The sequence below is a fragment of the Budorcas taxicolor genome, chromosome 3 (assembly GCF_023091745.1).
Source record: "Budorcas taxicolor isolate Tak-1 chromosome 3, Takin1.1, whole genome shotgun sequence".
In the NCBI taxonomy this organism is placed as follows: Eukaryota; Metazoa; Chordata; class Mammalia; order Artiodactyla; family Bovidae; genus Budorcas; species Budorcas taxicolor.
Window position 1 is genome coordinate 3521581 of NC_068912.1, and position 16241 is coordinate 3537821.

At 40.2% G+C, this 16241-nt stretch overlaps 1 protein-coding gene across 1 annotated transcript in view; it reads left to right on the plus strand.

Annotated features, from left to right (window-relative positions):
• Positions 1–322: 322 nt before the first annotated feature.
• TMCO1 (transmembrane and coiled-coil domains 1) overlaps positions 323–16241 on the plus strand; it is a 60896-nt gene continuing 44977 nt past the window's right edge. Inside the window, exons 1-3 of the mRNA XM_052637550.1 lie at positions 323–484; positions 891–968; positions 10522–10581. Coding sequence (XP_052493510.1) covers positions 415–484; positions 891–968; positions 10522–10581 — 208 coding nt within the window. The 5' untranslated portion in view covers positions 323–414. The remainder of the gene's footprint in view (positions 485–890; positions 969–10521; positions 10582–16241) is intronic.

Here is a 16241-nt window from a genome sequence, read left to right on the forward strand (position 1 = left end):
TATCTACTCGGCCTTAAATGTGGGACTGAGACAGAAACACGGACGAGCATACGAGTCAAAAAACGCACACTCGGGGCGAGAGGAAAGAGCACCTCAGTACCGCAGCTAGCGGACGTTACCAGAGGAAGTCCCACCGCGACCACTAGGTCTCGGCACGCCAGCTCCAACTCTCGCGAGGTTGGCCTGAAAGCCAGCCCATCCGCCCCAGAAACTTGCAGCGCGGTTTCCTCAGGATTCTCGCGGCAACAGGGCACGCCAGAATGGGCACTTCCGGCGCTGCGCCCAGGAAGCGGAAGTGAGGCTTCCTGTGTGTCAGAGTCAGTGTGTTACTCCGCGGTCCTGAAATCTAGGAAAGTCGTTTTCGCTTCGCTTCCCCCCTGGAGGGTGGGAGTGCAGAGAGTGAACCGACGCGAGATGAGCACGATGTTCGCAGACACGCTGCTCATCGTTTTTATCTCCGTGTGCACGGCTCTGCTTGCCGAAGGTGAGAGCAGTTGGTTTTTTTGACCTGTGATCAGACCTCGAGGGAAGGGAAGGATCTTAGGCCCCGGGTCCCTCGAGCCCCCAAGGGAGAGGTCAAGAGCCGTGCTTCTTTTGGGGGCGGTGGGGATGGGTGTCATGTACTCCAGGATCTTGCCTTCAGGAGTGGGAGGAAATCCAGTGTGGAATCCATTGCCAGGTTTCTCCGGTCCAGGGTAGATTTCATTTGCGTGTTTGTGGCGACAACTTCGAATCGTGGCATGGTTGTTTTGGTCGAACATCACTTGTTAAGCACTAGTGAATATAAGGCAAAAAGTCAAAATCCATTCTTATCTAACAGTAACCACTAATTAGGGTTTAGTTACGGTTCCAAACATTTCTCTATTAGCATTCTGCTTTTAATGTTTCAGGTATAACTTGGGTCCTGGTGTACAGGACAGACAAGTACAAGAGACTGAAGGCAGAAGTGGAAAAACAGAGTAAAAAATGTAAGTATGCCAACATCCTTTAGAGACAAGTCAGGTTTACTGAAGTGCATGTTCACAGTACATATTTTAGGAGCACCAACTGTTATAAAATTTTATAGGAGTAGGTGAATCCGACTTGAAGTCTATTTAGAAATATAAGACTTTTGTGCAAAATATGTACTACAAACAGCAGAACAACTCACGGGAGCCGTACTTGTTAAGTGTTGTGACAGTTCTAGAGAAGATATCCCATTCAGTTGTGAGGGGCATTGAAGCCTTTGTGATGCAGCTAGCCTTGGAGTCCTTCCAGGGTAGTTAGAATTTGGACAGAGGATGAGATGGAGAAGGAATTCCAGGCAAAGAAGATAGCATATGTGCAAAAAATGTGGAAATTTTAACTAGTAAGATGTGCTTGGAGAACATCAGGTCATTATGATTGGTGTCAAAGTTAAATGGTGTCTTTTAAATAGGGATAAGCCCAATTTTCTGTTGGGTCTGATGGTTGAAAGAATATTTGAGAAAAGGGTTTAGAGCAAGTCGAGTTGTTTTTGAAATAAAACAGGAATTCCACAGGGTACCCCTGAGGGAGCTGCTAGAGATATAATATGGATGGTTCTTTATAGGCTTGGTCTGGTTTTCAGTTGTTTGTCTTATAAAGATTAACTTTCACATCTTAACTTTCTGTATTCCTAAACTTTTCTGTATGTATTCATAGGAGTTTGAAGTCTTGTTTCTTACAACATGCCATTTCTAATATCCACATAGCAACCATTTGTGTAAATATTGCTGTATAAATATTTTTCTCCCTTTGTAAAAAAGGAGATTGAGACTCAGGTTAAATGACATGTTAATGTCTCAGAGCAAACAAAGAATTAGAAACCAAGTCCAAACCATCACCGACACAATGGACATGGGTTTGGGTGGACTCCAGGAGTTGGTGATGGACAAGGAGGCCTGGCGTGCTGCGGTTCATGGGGTCGCAAAGAGTCAGACATGACTGAGTGACTGAACTGAACTGATATCGGTTCTATTTCTAGTTTTTTAAGGAGTCTCCACACACTGTTCTCCGTAGTGGCTGTACTAGTTTGCGTTCCCACCAACAGTGTTAGGGGGGGTACCCTTTTCTCTGCACCCTCTCCAGCATTTATCGTTCGTAGACTTTTTGATAGCAGCCATTCTGACCGGTGTGTATACTCACCCTTTTAATAAACTCATTTATGTGCTCTGCTTGCCATGGACCTCCAAATGTATGTCCTTAGTCGTTTATCCTTAATGCAAGATTCAGATATCCAGTTATCAACTTGTTAATTCTACTGGAATGTCTAATAATCATCTTAAACCCAACCTGTCCAAATTGAACTCTTGTTCCTCACTTCTAAGCCTATTATGTATGTAACCTTCACAATCTTGGTCAGTGGTAATACTGTCCCTACAGTTGTTCAGGGCATAATCTTCCTGTTGTTATCTGTAACTTTTCTCTTACAGCCACATCCAGTACTGTTGGCCTGCCTTCAGATATATCCACAGCCTGACCACTTTACATCATTTCCACTGCTAACTACCAGAGTCTAAGCTGCCATCATCCTTTGCATGAATTATTATGATAGCCTCAAACAAATGTTCCTGTTTCCCTGTAGTCTATTCCCAAGATAGCAACCAGAATAATACTTTTTTGTAGTATATCAGTTCATGTCCCTCCTCTACTCATAACTCTATGATGGTGTCCCATTTGACTCAGAGGGAAAAAACCACGAAGTTTTTACAGAGGTCCCAAGTTACAGCTCTGAGCTTCTTTCCCTCTCACTGACCTGTTGCTGTTCGTCACTACACGTCAGCCTCACTCCTATGTCAAGACCTTTCTAATGGCTGTGCCCTCTACCTAGGATGTTCTTCCCTATCACATCTTACCTAACCCTCATGTGTACTTAGTCGCTGAGTCATGTCCAACTCTTTGCAACCCCATGGACTGTAGGCTGCCAGGCTCCTCTGTCCATGGGGATTCTCCAGGCAAGAATACTAGAGTGGGTTGCCATGCCCTCCTCCAGGGGATCCTCCCAACCCAGGGATCGAACCCACGTCTCCCGCACTGCAAGTGGATTCTTTACCAGCTAAGCCACCAGGGAAACCCAAGACTACTGGAGTGGGTAGCCTATCCCCTCTCCAGGGGATCGTCCTGACCCAGGAATTGAACTGGAGTCTTCTGCATTGCAGGCAAATTCTTTACCAGCTGAGGTTCCAGGGAAGCCCATATCTTCATATCTTGTTTAAATCTTTGTTTGGAGCTCACCTTAGTGAGTCCTAACTTGGCCACCCTATTTAAAACTGCAGTCAGCTTACCTCCTGTACCGCTGCTACTCATCTCCTTTATCCTGCTCTGTTTTGTTTTGAGTCATCTCCTAGAATGACACTTCACTGGAGCAGGATGCTTTTATTTATTTTTTTAAATCGTTTTTGTGTACTGATTTATCCTATACACCTAGAACAGTGGTTGGCACATGCTCAATGTCTACTAAATATTTGTTGATTCAGATACTTTCTTCTGTCACCCTGTATGTGCAGTCCATTGTCAAGCCCTGATACTTTATTGTCCTCCTGAATTGTTTTCAGTCTTTCCACATCTCTTCATTTCCACCACCATCACCCAGTCTAAACTTCCATCAAGTTTAATTTAGTCTACTGTGACAGCCTCCTCATTGGTCTACCTGCTGCTGCTCAAATCTCCTCCATATGGAAACACCTGGAGTAATTCTTCAAAACACAAATCTGATTACGTTACTTTTCCTTCTTAAAACACTCAATTTTTTCCCATTGCTTTGAGGACAAAGGTGTGGCCTACAAAGTCCAGGATGGTCATATGCCTCCCTGTCTCCTCTCTGACTACATTTGTATCATGTTTTTCCGTACTCTTTCTCTAGCCGTTGTCTGAACCAATTTTGGTTTTTTGCTACTATGCAGTTGGGCTTTTGCACTACTTTTTCCTCTGGGATTATTTTCCTTTCTCATTTTGTATAATGAACTCCTACTCATTCTTCAGATCTCAAAGCCTTATTTAGTCTCCCCTATCATGATCCCTAATTTATACAGCTACTTCTCCTTAGAGAACTTGTCATAATTATAATTTAATCTGTGTATGATTGTTTGAATAATATCCTCTCCCCAACTAAACTATAATTTCTGTGAGAGCAAAGGCTGTTATATCTCTAGTACACACAGTGCCTGACATAGATTTGATACTGATAGCTTATGGTGAACAATGTTGGATTTGTGATCTCTGAAGACAGTTTAGCTTTGGGACCAGGGACCAGGCTTGATCACTCAAGAGCTTTTGTGTAGGAGTTTTATTAAAGTATAAAAGGGACAGAGAAAGCTTCTGACATAGACATCAGAAGGGGGATGAAGAGTGCCCCCACTCACTACTAGTCTTATCAAGGCCTTATATACTTTTACCAGACCCACTCCTGCAACATCTTAAATTAACAGGATTAGAGCTAACAATAGAAAGGTCTTACCAGACCCACTCCCACAATATACATCTTAAGATAACAAGGTTAGTCAGAAGGTTCTTGTTAAGGAGAAACATGTCCACATTGTTATATTGACTAAGACAAAGCAATGTAGAAAAAAATGTTTGTCCTTTTCTCCTCCTTGAGAACCCTGGACCTCTTCCTCCTCCAGGGCCCCAGACTCCTTATCAACCTACCTAAGGATTAGCTCTCTCAATGCTTGATAAAAGTGTGTTGAATATATTAAAGAATAAACTATTTCTGTAACATAACACCACATATATTCTTTGTGAGAAATTGTTCTGCTCTGATCATAAACTAGTTAGCCAGCATGTCGTAGCATCCATAGACAAATTTCTTCATGTCGTATGTATCATGGAGTAGTCTTATGAAATATAAAACACATTTAACTTTGAATTTGTTTAGATCAATATTCTCATACCTTAAATACTTATATGAATATGAATTTACTCTATAGATTTTGGGCTTCCTTAGTGTCCACCATTAATTACCTTGTTTATAGTAGTTATCTGTATTATAAACATTGTCTCCTCCACCTGACACCTAAATTCAAAGTAGTATAGTTGCCAGGCAAAGCTTCCCTAGTTGTATTTTTTAATGTGGTTGACTAATGTTCTTTCTTTGAAGATAAGTATAAGGTAGGTTGACAGTGATTCGAAAATCTCTTGGTATTTTTTTATGGTCTTATGTCCTCTACTTTATAAAAACTCAGTGAGATGCACAGACATAGAAAACAAATTTATAGTTACCAAAGGGGAAGGGTAGGGGAGGAGTAAATGAAGAGTTTGGGATTAGAAGTATATATAAAATAGATAAACAACAAGGTCCTAGTGTATAGCACAGGAAACTGTTCAATATCTTGTAGTAAACTGTAATGGAAAAGAATCTGAAAAAGAACTGAATCACTTTGCTGTATACCAGAAATTCACACAGCGTTGTAAATCAACTATACTTCAATTTAAAAAAAAAAAAACACAAAAACTCAGTGAGCATGTATTGTTTTCATTTATATGATCAGTTGAAACTTATGATTGCTTGCTCTATATAGAGTTTACCATGAAGAGTGCAGTAAACAATGAAGGGGCGTAGATACCTAGATACTCATAACAGGAAGAAATAAGATAAATTCTCTCTTTGAGCAAATGTCTTAATTGCAAACATAAGCCATTCTGACATTCTGTGTTCAAAATTTGGTATGGATCAAGGCAAGAAAAGTTTGTAGAGCCCAGGTATAGAACTTGTACGAAACTATGATTGGCATGTTCTAGGATCTGGAAGAAAAGGTAGACAACATGCATGAACAGATGGGGATTTTCAGGAGATGGAAACTGTAAGAAAAAAATCACATGGAAGTGGCAGAAATAAAAACATATTCCAGTAGTCATGTATGGATGTGAGAGTTGGACCATAAAAAAAGCTGAGCATCGAAGAACTGATGGTTTTGAAATGTGATTGTTGGAGAAGACTCTTGAGAGTCCCTTGGACTGCAAGGAGATCAAACCAGTCAGTCCTCAAGGAAATCAATCCTGAATATTCATTGGAAGGACTGATGCTGAAGCTGAAACTCCAATACTTTGGCCACCTGATTCAAAGGACTGACTCATTGGAAAAGACCCTGATGCTGGGAAAGATTGAAGGCAGGTGGAGAAGGGGAAAACAGGGGATGAGATGGTTGGATGGCATCAGCAACTCAATGGACATGAGTTTGAGCAAGCTCCAGGAGCTGATGGACAGGGAGACTGGCGTGCTGCAGTCTATTTGAACTGAACATAAAGGATCCTTTGAGAAAATTACCAGATACACAAGGTCTTAAAATTTTTTATCTCTGCAAACTACTGGAAAATACACTACATCAAAACAAATGAACAAACCAAAAGAAGAAGAAGATATGAACTCCAGGAAATAGAAGCACCAACACAGGATTCAGTAAAGGGAATCCCCTGGACAATGGTGAAGGCAAATTTAGATCTGACATGCTTAAGAATGTCAGCTTTGCACCCTACTGAGCTTGTTAGAAGATGCTAGGAGAAACTTCTTTAGAAAAACTTATAGTTCCTAATGATCTGATTTTATAGTGGAAAGATGCAGACAGCTAGCCAAGAATTTGGGGCTGAATTAGTGATAAGTATGGAAACAACCAAGGAGAAGGCAATGGCACCTCACTCCAGTACTCTGCCTGGAAAATCCCATGGACAGAGGAGCCTGGTAGGCTGCAGTCCATGGGCTCGCTAAGAGTCAGGCACGACTGAGCGACTTCACTTTCACTTTTCACTTTCATGCATTGGAGAAGGAAATGGCAACCCACACCAGTGTTCTTGCCTGGAGAATCTCAGGGATGGTGGAACCTGGTGGGCTGCCGTCTAGGGAGTCGGACATGACTGAAGTGACTTAGCACCATGGAGACAACTGAACAAATTTTTAAATGACATAAATCTGGGGAAAACTTGCAGGAAGGAAAGAATCATCATAGTTTACTGTGTAAATCGCCTGTGAACAGTATTTTCACGGTCATAATTTTGTAAATGTTAAACTCACATTTAACCAAAATTACAACTATGACAATCGGTTTTATAATATTTTAAGACACAGAGGTTCAAACACACACACACAACTTTATGGGAGTTCCCACTGCTATGGCCCAGGTTCAGCCCCTGGTTGGGGAACTAAACGTGCTGCATGGCTCTGCCAAAAAAAAGAAGATATAGGAGTAAACACCAAAACAGTCAGCTGAAAGAGGTAAAAGTGGTTTTTCTTTGAAATGAAGGAAATGGGAAGGTGCGGGGCAATCAGAAGAACTTTGCTTATCTTTAAAACTGCAGGATGACTGACTCCTTAAAAGAGTGTTTTACTGTGGTATTTTGAAAATGTTTTTCAGTGACAACTCTCGTTGGATGATCACCAACTTGTGGACTGTTAAAATGCTTACTATGTGATATTTCAAACTTAAATAAAAATCTAATCTATTCACAGCTTTGTTGGTGGTGGTGGTGATTTAGTCTCTAATTCGTGTCCGACTCTTTGCGACCCCATTGACTGTGGCCTGCCAGGTTCCTCTGTCCATGGGATTTTCCCAGCCAATGTGGCCTGCCAGGCTCCTCTGTCCATGGGATTTTCCCAGCCAAGAATACTGGTTGGGTTGCTGATCTCTTCTCCAGGGGATCTTCCTGACCCAGGGGTGTAATTCATGTCTCCTGTATTGGCAGGCCAGGTCTTTACAGCTGAGCCACCAGGGAAGCCTATTTACAACTTTAGCCAAACAAAAATCCTTTACAAGTATAAATAAGTGGGCAGCCACAGTTGAAAAGTAGAAATTTTCTATCTGTTGAGACAGTTTTGAATCAGTTAATCCACTTTGGACTTTGATAGCTCAAAATGAATTTAAGATGACTGAGTGTATTTTCACACATTTCAAACAAACAAATCAACAGTAATAAACCAAACTGAAGGGAGGCCTTGCTGTTTCATCTGCTCTTTTTCTGTAATAAAGTGATTTTACATTTTGAGCACAGACTCAAAATGTAAAATAATAAAATAATTAAAATCTCAAAAAAAAAGTTTGTTGCGCTTTTGAGGAATATACAATATAAATAGATTTGAATCACAGATTCAAATCTCATCTTGTGCAGATCTGATCTTAGGCATTATTTGGAGAATACTGATGTTATCTAGAAACCTGTGCTACTGTGGTGGACATCCTTGTTGAAAGATACTTTCTTAAAGGTACCAAGTAGTTTGATTCAGGTGATCTCTAGATGAGTGTGCTCTAAATGTCAGTCTTTTTTCATTGTTTTATAATACATACTAATGAAAGAACACTTCAATAAATGAGAAAGATTAAAATACTATATATAATTGGATTCTTGTAACAAAATTATTTGAGAACATTTATTAAGTACAAAGTATTGTAAAGTATGAAGTATTTCTTTGGTTTAGAGTGAAACATGATAAAGCTTTTAGAATAATTTATAAACTGACAACTCGAATTCAGAATGCAGTAATACCAGATCATAGGCAAAAATATGTTTCACAGTAGACATCTTTTTTTTTTTTTTTTTGGTCAACTCTGATATCTCCATTTCTTAGAGTTTCTTTGTAACTTTGAGAAGTTAAAAAAAACGTTGTATTATCCTGGAAAAGATTTATCTAGTCTTAATCCATTGTGCTAGAAGATCAAGTAATGTTCATAGTATCATCTTATGTTTCTATTTCCTAGCCTTCTGATTTTTTTTTCCCCCGGTTTTTATGCTGCTGCTAAGTCACTTCAGTTGTGTCTGACTCTGTGTGAACCCATAGACGGCAGCCCACCAGGCTCCCCCGTCTCTGGGACTCTCCAGGCAAGAACACTGGAGTGGGTTGCCATTTCCTTCTCCAGTGCATGAAAGTGAAAAGTGAAAGTGAAGTCGCTCAGTTGTGTCCGACTCTTAGCGAGCCCATGGACTGCAGCCTACCAGGCTCCTCTGTCCATGGGATGTTCCAGGCAAAAGTGCTGGAGTGGGGTGCCATTGCCTTCTCCACGGTTTTTATGCAGCCATGGTTAAATGCCAAGTAGTTGTGTTATAGTCCTTCTGGCGTGGGGAGAAATATTTTTTGTTTCTGTAACATCTTGTAGAAAATGACTCTTTCCTTTTATGATCTCATACTAGTAGTTCATTCTAAATCTCTTTCTCTCCCTATATATGTCATCTTTCATCTTTTTATCTACCTGGAATAGTGCCTATCACTTAGACACCCAATGTGTATATTTACACACATGTACTCAGATTTTATTTTAGTCAGAATTTTACCATTTTATTTGTAATTGTGGAGTTAAATTGAATTTTACATCTCTGATAAAGGAATAACACCAATTTTGCTTTTAAAATTCAAGCAGCATACTTAATATAGTAAGGGAAAGATTCCTACCTGCAATTCTCTTTAATGCAATTTTTAGAAATAATACATATACTATACCATGTGCTAGTAAAGGAAGTATACTAAGATAATATAAGAAGCAAATAATGTAAATAAAGGTTTTACTGTATATATTGCTAGTCCATTCATAGGTGGTTCTTCTCCAGGGAATCTTCCTGACCCAGGGATGGAACCTGGGTCTCCTGCATTGCAGGCAAATTCATTACCATCTGAGCCACTAGGAAAGCTTCATAGGTGATTAAAGATAGTAAACATAAAATATAAATGTTACATTATTCTTCTTCCAAAACTCACTCTTACTCTATCGTCATATTAATTGAAAAGTCTCAGGAAATGTTCATCTTAGCTGTTTTGACTCTCCTGATCTTCCTACCCTGTGCATTCTATACTGTAATTGTTATTTGATTATGTGCCCTCACTAGATTGCTTTTTAGATGGCAAGGATCATGTTTATCTTTTTATCTACCTAGAGTGGTGCCTGTTACTTTGGCACACAATAACTGAATGAGTGAATGCCCATTTTCTATAGTGAATTTGAGACTGGAACTACAATTAATCACCTGAGGAAGCAGAATTTTAAATTGTGCTTGAAAGTGAAAGTGAAGTAGCTCAGTCATGTCCTACTCTTGGCGACCCTGTGGACTGTAGTCTACCAGGCTTCTCCATCCATGGAATTCTCCAGGCAAGACTACTGGAGTGGGTTGCCATTTCCTTCTCCAGGGGATCTTCCCGACCCAAGGATCAAACCGGGGTCTCCTGCATTGCAGGCAGACGCTTTAACCTCTGAGCCACCAGGGAAGCAGAATTTTAAATTGTGCTGAGATTCTGCCTAAGGCAATCTCAGCTAATGGCCTGAAAATCATCTCAGTTTTGATTATAACTTTGTCTTTATGAAGTCTTTTTTGGGTATTTGATTAATGATGCTTGCAATGTTGCTGTTACACTCTTAGAATATTGCGTCTACCTTTTACTGTCAGCAGGTGTGGGAGCACACCAGTTAACTTAATCATGACCACCGTCAAAGCCAATGTGTAACTTTCTTGTAAGCTTCTTTCAGTGGTTCAGCTGTGATAAAATATAGTCTTTGTTTCTTGAGTGTAATGCATAATTAATTTTACATGATGTCACTATGTTTACAGTGGAAAAGAAGAAGGAAACAATAACAGAGTCAGCTGGTCGACAACAAAAAAAGAAAATCGGTAAGATAAGTTATTGGTATATACAATATTTTCAGGTTTTCTTGGAAAAATAAATTCTTAGATAATGAAAATATAAGAAAATTTTTTTGTTTTTTCAAAAAATGTTGGCTGTGCTGGTTCTTTGTTGCTGCACAGGCTTCTTTCTAGTTGCAGCAATCAGGGGCCCGGGGCTCCTCTCTAGCTGCAGTGTGTGGGCCTTGCATTGTGCTGGTTTCTCTTGTGAAGCACGGGCTCTAGGGCTTGTGGGCTTTTTTTTTTTTTAATAAAGTTTTCGGTAGTGATAACTCATGTTTGTATAGATTTACAGTCTACAAGAGCACTTGCATACGTTATCTTGCATACATGTGTGCTAAGTCACTTCAGTCATGTCCAACTCTGTGCGACCCTGTGGACTGCAGCCTGCCAGCCTCCTCTGTCCAAGGGATTCTCCAAGCAAGAATCCTGGAGTGGGTTGCCATGCCCTCCTTCACGGAATCTTCCTGACCCAGGAATTGAATCTGTATCTCATGACTAACCTGCGTTGGCAGTCAGGTTCTTTACTGCTAGTGCCACCTGGGAAGCCTTGTACATTATCTTACGTGATTCTTCAACCATATTATATTGTAGGACAAGTTCAAGCACTTCCTTTATTTTTGCTCTTAGCTTTGAAATTTCAATTTAGTAGAATGATGTTGACAGTCATGGCTTTTGAACTTGGCTGAAGGGTCTTAGCATAGTTTGTAAAATTGTTTTGTTTTTCTTAACTGAGATGATTATTTCCAGTTTAATCTGAGTTACGTGTGTTTATTGTTGCCATGACTTCCTTACTGAGAATTGACTGGTGATGGAAACCCACCAACACGTAGGAAATTTTCTGCTGAATAATTTTACCTACTCTGCAAAATAATTGTTTTTGGTTTTTCAGTGTAATTTAATTACAGATTGTAATTCTGTTCCAAAAAGACAATTTATAAATGGCTATATATAATTTATATTTGTACTTTATGATGCTTCCTGATTCTAAAATCAGGAAAAAAATTGTTGTGAAATTGTGTATTTGGATCAAAAACTATATCTCTATACCTGGATCATTGCTGTTAAATCCTAGAAGGTTACTCTACCAGGCTTGACTATACCAGTGTCCTTTACTAGTTATTGTTGTTTAATCACTAAGTTGAGGCTGATTCTGCAACCCCATAGACTGTAGCCTGCTAGGCGTTTCTGTCCATGGGATTTCCCAGGCAAGAATACCGGAGTGGGTTGCCGTTTCCTTCTCTGGGATCTTCCCGACCCAGAGATCGAACCTGCATCTCCTGCACTGGGAGACAGATTCTTTACCACTGAGCCACCAGGGAAGCCCAGTTTCCTGTTCTGGTTAAAGCTTCTCAACTTAGTGTAGGGATATTAGATGTGTTCTTAATGGCCTGATCATTCAGTTCCATGGCAAAGTGCTATTGTACATCTATTCTGTATGGGTATACCAGTGTACTACTCTGTATACCCAGTCACTCTGGTAGGCGTTGAGGCAACAAAGTAGAAAAGTAATTCTGTCTTTTAAGGGATCTAAAGAGGGAAAACAAACCAATGCAGTGTAATACATATTTTTTAGAGATACATTCTGAATATCATAAAAGTAAAGAGGAAGGATATTCAAACCAATCTATGGGATCAGGTTTTCTTGGAGATAATGCTTTAAGTTGAATCTCAAAGCTTTAGTGTGTATTAACTAAGTAAAAATATAAATAAATACTGGTCAGTTGGACCATCTGCAAAACCCTGAAGTAAGCCTTTACATATTTTTTAACTCTTTTGAAAATGGTATGTTGTAGTGAACAGTGTTACTTCATTTTTAGTGATGAGAAAATCGAGGTTAAGTAAGTTACTCTTGGTCGATCAGTGGTATGGTGCAATTAAGTCAGTGGTAGAGAAGGGATTTGAACCTGTACATTCATAACTTTAGAATCCACATTTTTAAGTCTTGTTTATTCTTGGCAAGATAGGCATATGCAAAAGCATAGAGCGGTCAAATAGCAAGGTATATACCTGGAACTATAAATAGTATACTATAACAAATTAAAAAAGGTATGTGTAACATACAAGCAGATGAGCCTAGGGAAATGAGTAGTGCCTAGTCCATAAAGGTCCTTATAAATTAAACTAAGGGAAGGAGGTTAACATATGTAGAAAGGAATTTAAACAGGTTTGAAATCACATTTTAAGGAAGACAAATCTGGCAGTATTTGGAGGATAAACCAGAGAGGAGATCATTCCGGAGGTAGGGAAGTTAGGAGATTTTTCAGGTATCCTTGGCGTACAAATAGCATAGCCAGAACCTGAACAGTGGTGCTGGGACTGGAGTAGGTGGCACATACTCAAAGAATTCAGGCAGGCAGATGTGACACAACTTGAGGACCTTTTAGATGTTAGGTAAGTAGAGAAGAATGGGTCTGGGAAGAAGCCTGGATTTCTGATGAGAACAAGAAATATTGGAAGAGTAGCAGATTGGGATAAGGAACAAGAGAGGATGATTTCAGTTTTGAGCATGTTGGATTTGTTGTGCCTGTGTGACAATAGGGTGGAAATATTTGGTACACCATTGGATGTATGGTTTGGAGCTGGCAGAGAGGTAAAGGCTACAAATAGAGTTTCTTTGTTTATTATTTTTAAAAGTTTATTCAGTTTTTGTCTGTGCTGGGTCTTCGTTGCTATTCAAGGGCTTACTCTAGTTGCAGCGAACACGGGCCACTCCGCACTGCAGCGTGCAGGCTTCTCACTGAGGTGACTTCTCTTACTGCAGGGCACAGGCTCTAGGCACACAGACGTCAGTGGTTGCAGTGCGCAGGCCCAGTGATTGTGGCTCGAGGGGCTCTAGAGTGCAGGCTCAGTAGTTGTGGTGCATGCTCTGTGACATATGGGGCCTTCCTGGACCAGGAATTGAACATCGAACCCCTGTCCCCGACATTGGCTGGCAGATTCTTAACCACTAGATCACCAAGGTTGTTATCGTTCAGTCACTAAATTGTGTCTGACTCTTTGTGACCCTGTGGACTGCAGCATGCCATGCTTCCCTGTCCTTCAGTATCTCCTGGAGTTTGCTTGAACTCGTGTCCATTCAGTCAATGATACCATCCAACCATCTCATCCTCTGGACCACCAGGAAAGCACCTACAAATAGAGTTTAACATCATATGATTATAAATTGTAATTAGGTCCACAGACTAAGTGAGATCACACAGTGAGGCCATAGAAAGTAAGAAAAGCAAAGGGCTGAGCATGGAGAGAGTCCTGAAGCATAATCATTTAAGGAATAGGAGAAGAAGTGGAGCTCAAAAAAATAATGCCAGAGCTGTTGGAAAAGAGTTGTGTCACAGAAGTTGAGGGGAGAATTTCAGGGGACAGGAAGGGTTAGAGGGTAGGTGTTAAATACCTAAGAGGCAAAACAAAGATGTTAGTGGTTTAGCAAGAATAATTTCAGTGGCATGGGATTTCCCTGCTGGCCCAATGATTAAGAATCTGCTTTCCAGTGTAGGAGGTGCGGGTTGGATCCCTGGTCTGATCAGGGAGCTAGGATCCTACGTGCCATGGGACAACAAAGTCAATGCACCACAACTAAGACCTAATCCAGCCAAATAAACATTTTTAAAAAGAGAATAGTTTCAGTGGCATTATAGGGGACAGAAGTCTTATTGTATAGATAGGGAAATAATGCATGTGAGAAAGTGAAGACATTGAATATAGGCAGTTTATAGCTTTGTTATAAAGGATAAGTAAGATATAAAAATGGAAGGCACATTACCCCCTGCCCTTACATTGACAGCACAGAGTGTCTACACTCAAATTATTTCAAATTAATTTAACGTGGGAGGCAACCTTGAATTGTTTGCTCACCAAAATGTCATCAGAATGTAAAAGAAATAATATTTATGAAGTTACTTATCGAAATCTTATAAAAAGTTACAAGACATAATATTTAATAGCAGTTGCTTGAAGGGCAAACCTCCTATCCATTCTGTAGATTTATAAATTTTAGTCCTAAATTAAGCCAGGCTGTCATCATTACAAAGCTAGTGGAGGTGATGGAATTCCAATTAAGCTATTTCAAATCCTAAAAGATGATGCGGTGAAAGTGCTGCACTCAATATGCCAGCAGTAGCCACAGGGCTGGAAAAGGTCAGTTTTCATTCCAATCCCAAAGAAAGGCAATGCCGAAGAATGTTCAAACTACGACATAATTGCACTCATCTCACACTTTAATAAAGCAGTGCTCAAAATTCTCCAAGCCAGGCTTCAACAGTACGTGAACCGTGAACTTGCAGATGTTCAAGCTGGGTTTAGAAAAGGCCCAGGAACCAGGGATCAAATTGCCAGCATCTACAGATCATTGAAAAAGCAATAGAGTTCCAGAAGAACATCTACTTTGGCTTTATTGACTATGCCAAAGCCTTTGACTGTGTGGACAACAAAAAACTGTGGAAAATTCTTCAAGAGATAGGAATACCAGACCACTTGACCTGCCTCCTGAAAAATCTGTATGCAGATTAGGAAGCAACAGTTAGAACTGGACATGGAACAACCGACTGGTTCCAATTGCAAAAGGAGTACGTCAAGGCTGTATATTGTCACCCTGATTATTTAACTTATATACAGAGTACATCATGTGAAATGCCAGATTGGATGAATGGATGAAGCACAAGCTGGAATCAGGATTGCACAGAGAAATACCAATAACCTCAGATATACAGATGACACCACCCTTATGGCAGAAAGTGAAGAAGTACTAAAAAGCCTCTTGATAAAAGTGAAAGACGAGAGTGAAGAAGTTGGCTTAAAACTCAGCATTCATAAAACTAAGATCATGGCATCCGGTCCCATCATTTCATGGCAGATAGATGGGGAAACAATGGAAATAGAGACTTTATTTTTGGGGCTCCAAAATCACTGCAGATGGTAACTGCAGCCATAAAATTAAAAGATGCTTGCTCCTTGGAAGAAAAGCTCTGACCAACCTAGACAACGTATTAAAAAGCAGAACCATTACTTTACCATCAAAGCTCCATCTATTCAAAGCAATGGTTTTTTCAATAGTCGTTTATGGATGTGAGAGTTGGACTATAAAGAAAGCTGAGCACCGAAGAATTGATGCTTTTGACCTCTGGTGTTGGAGAAGACTCTTAAGAGTCCCTTGGACTGCAAGAAAGTCCAACCAGTCAATCCTAAAGGAAATCAGTTCTGAATATTCATTGGAGGGACTGATGCTGAAGCTGAAACTCCCAATACTTTGGCCATCTGATGTGAAGAACCCACTCATTGGAAAAGACCCTGCTGCTGGCAAAGATTGAAGCCAGGAGAAGGGGGCAACAGAGCATGAGATGTTTGCATGGCATCACCAACGAGATGGACGTGAGTTTGAGTAGGCTTTGGGAGTTGGTGATGGACAGGGAAGCCTGGTGTGCTGCAGTCCATCGGGTCGCAAAGAGTTGGACACAACTGAGTGACTGAACTGGCTGGTCAGAAATCTTTAAACCTAAGCTTGTATTATTTGGGCCTTTATAAAATTGCTTCAACTGTATTTTGCCTTGACATTGCACTTTAGGTATGTCTTGAAAAATTCAGCCAGATACAATTGTATTTTAGTAGTACTATGGACTGTTTATTGAGAACATTACATTACTTACATTAGA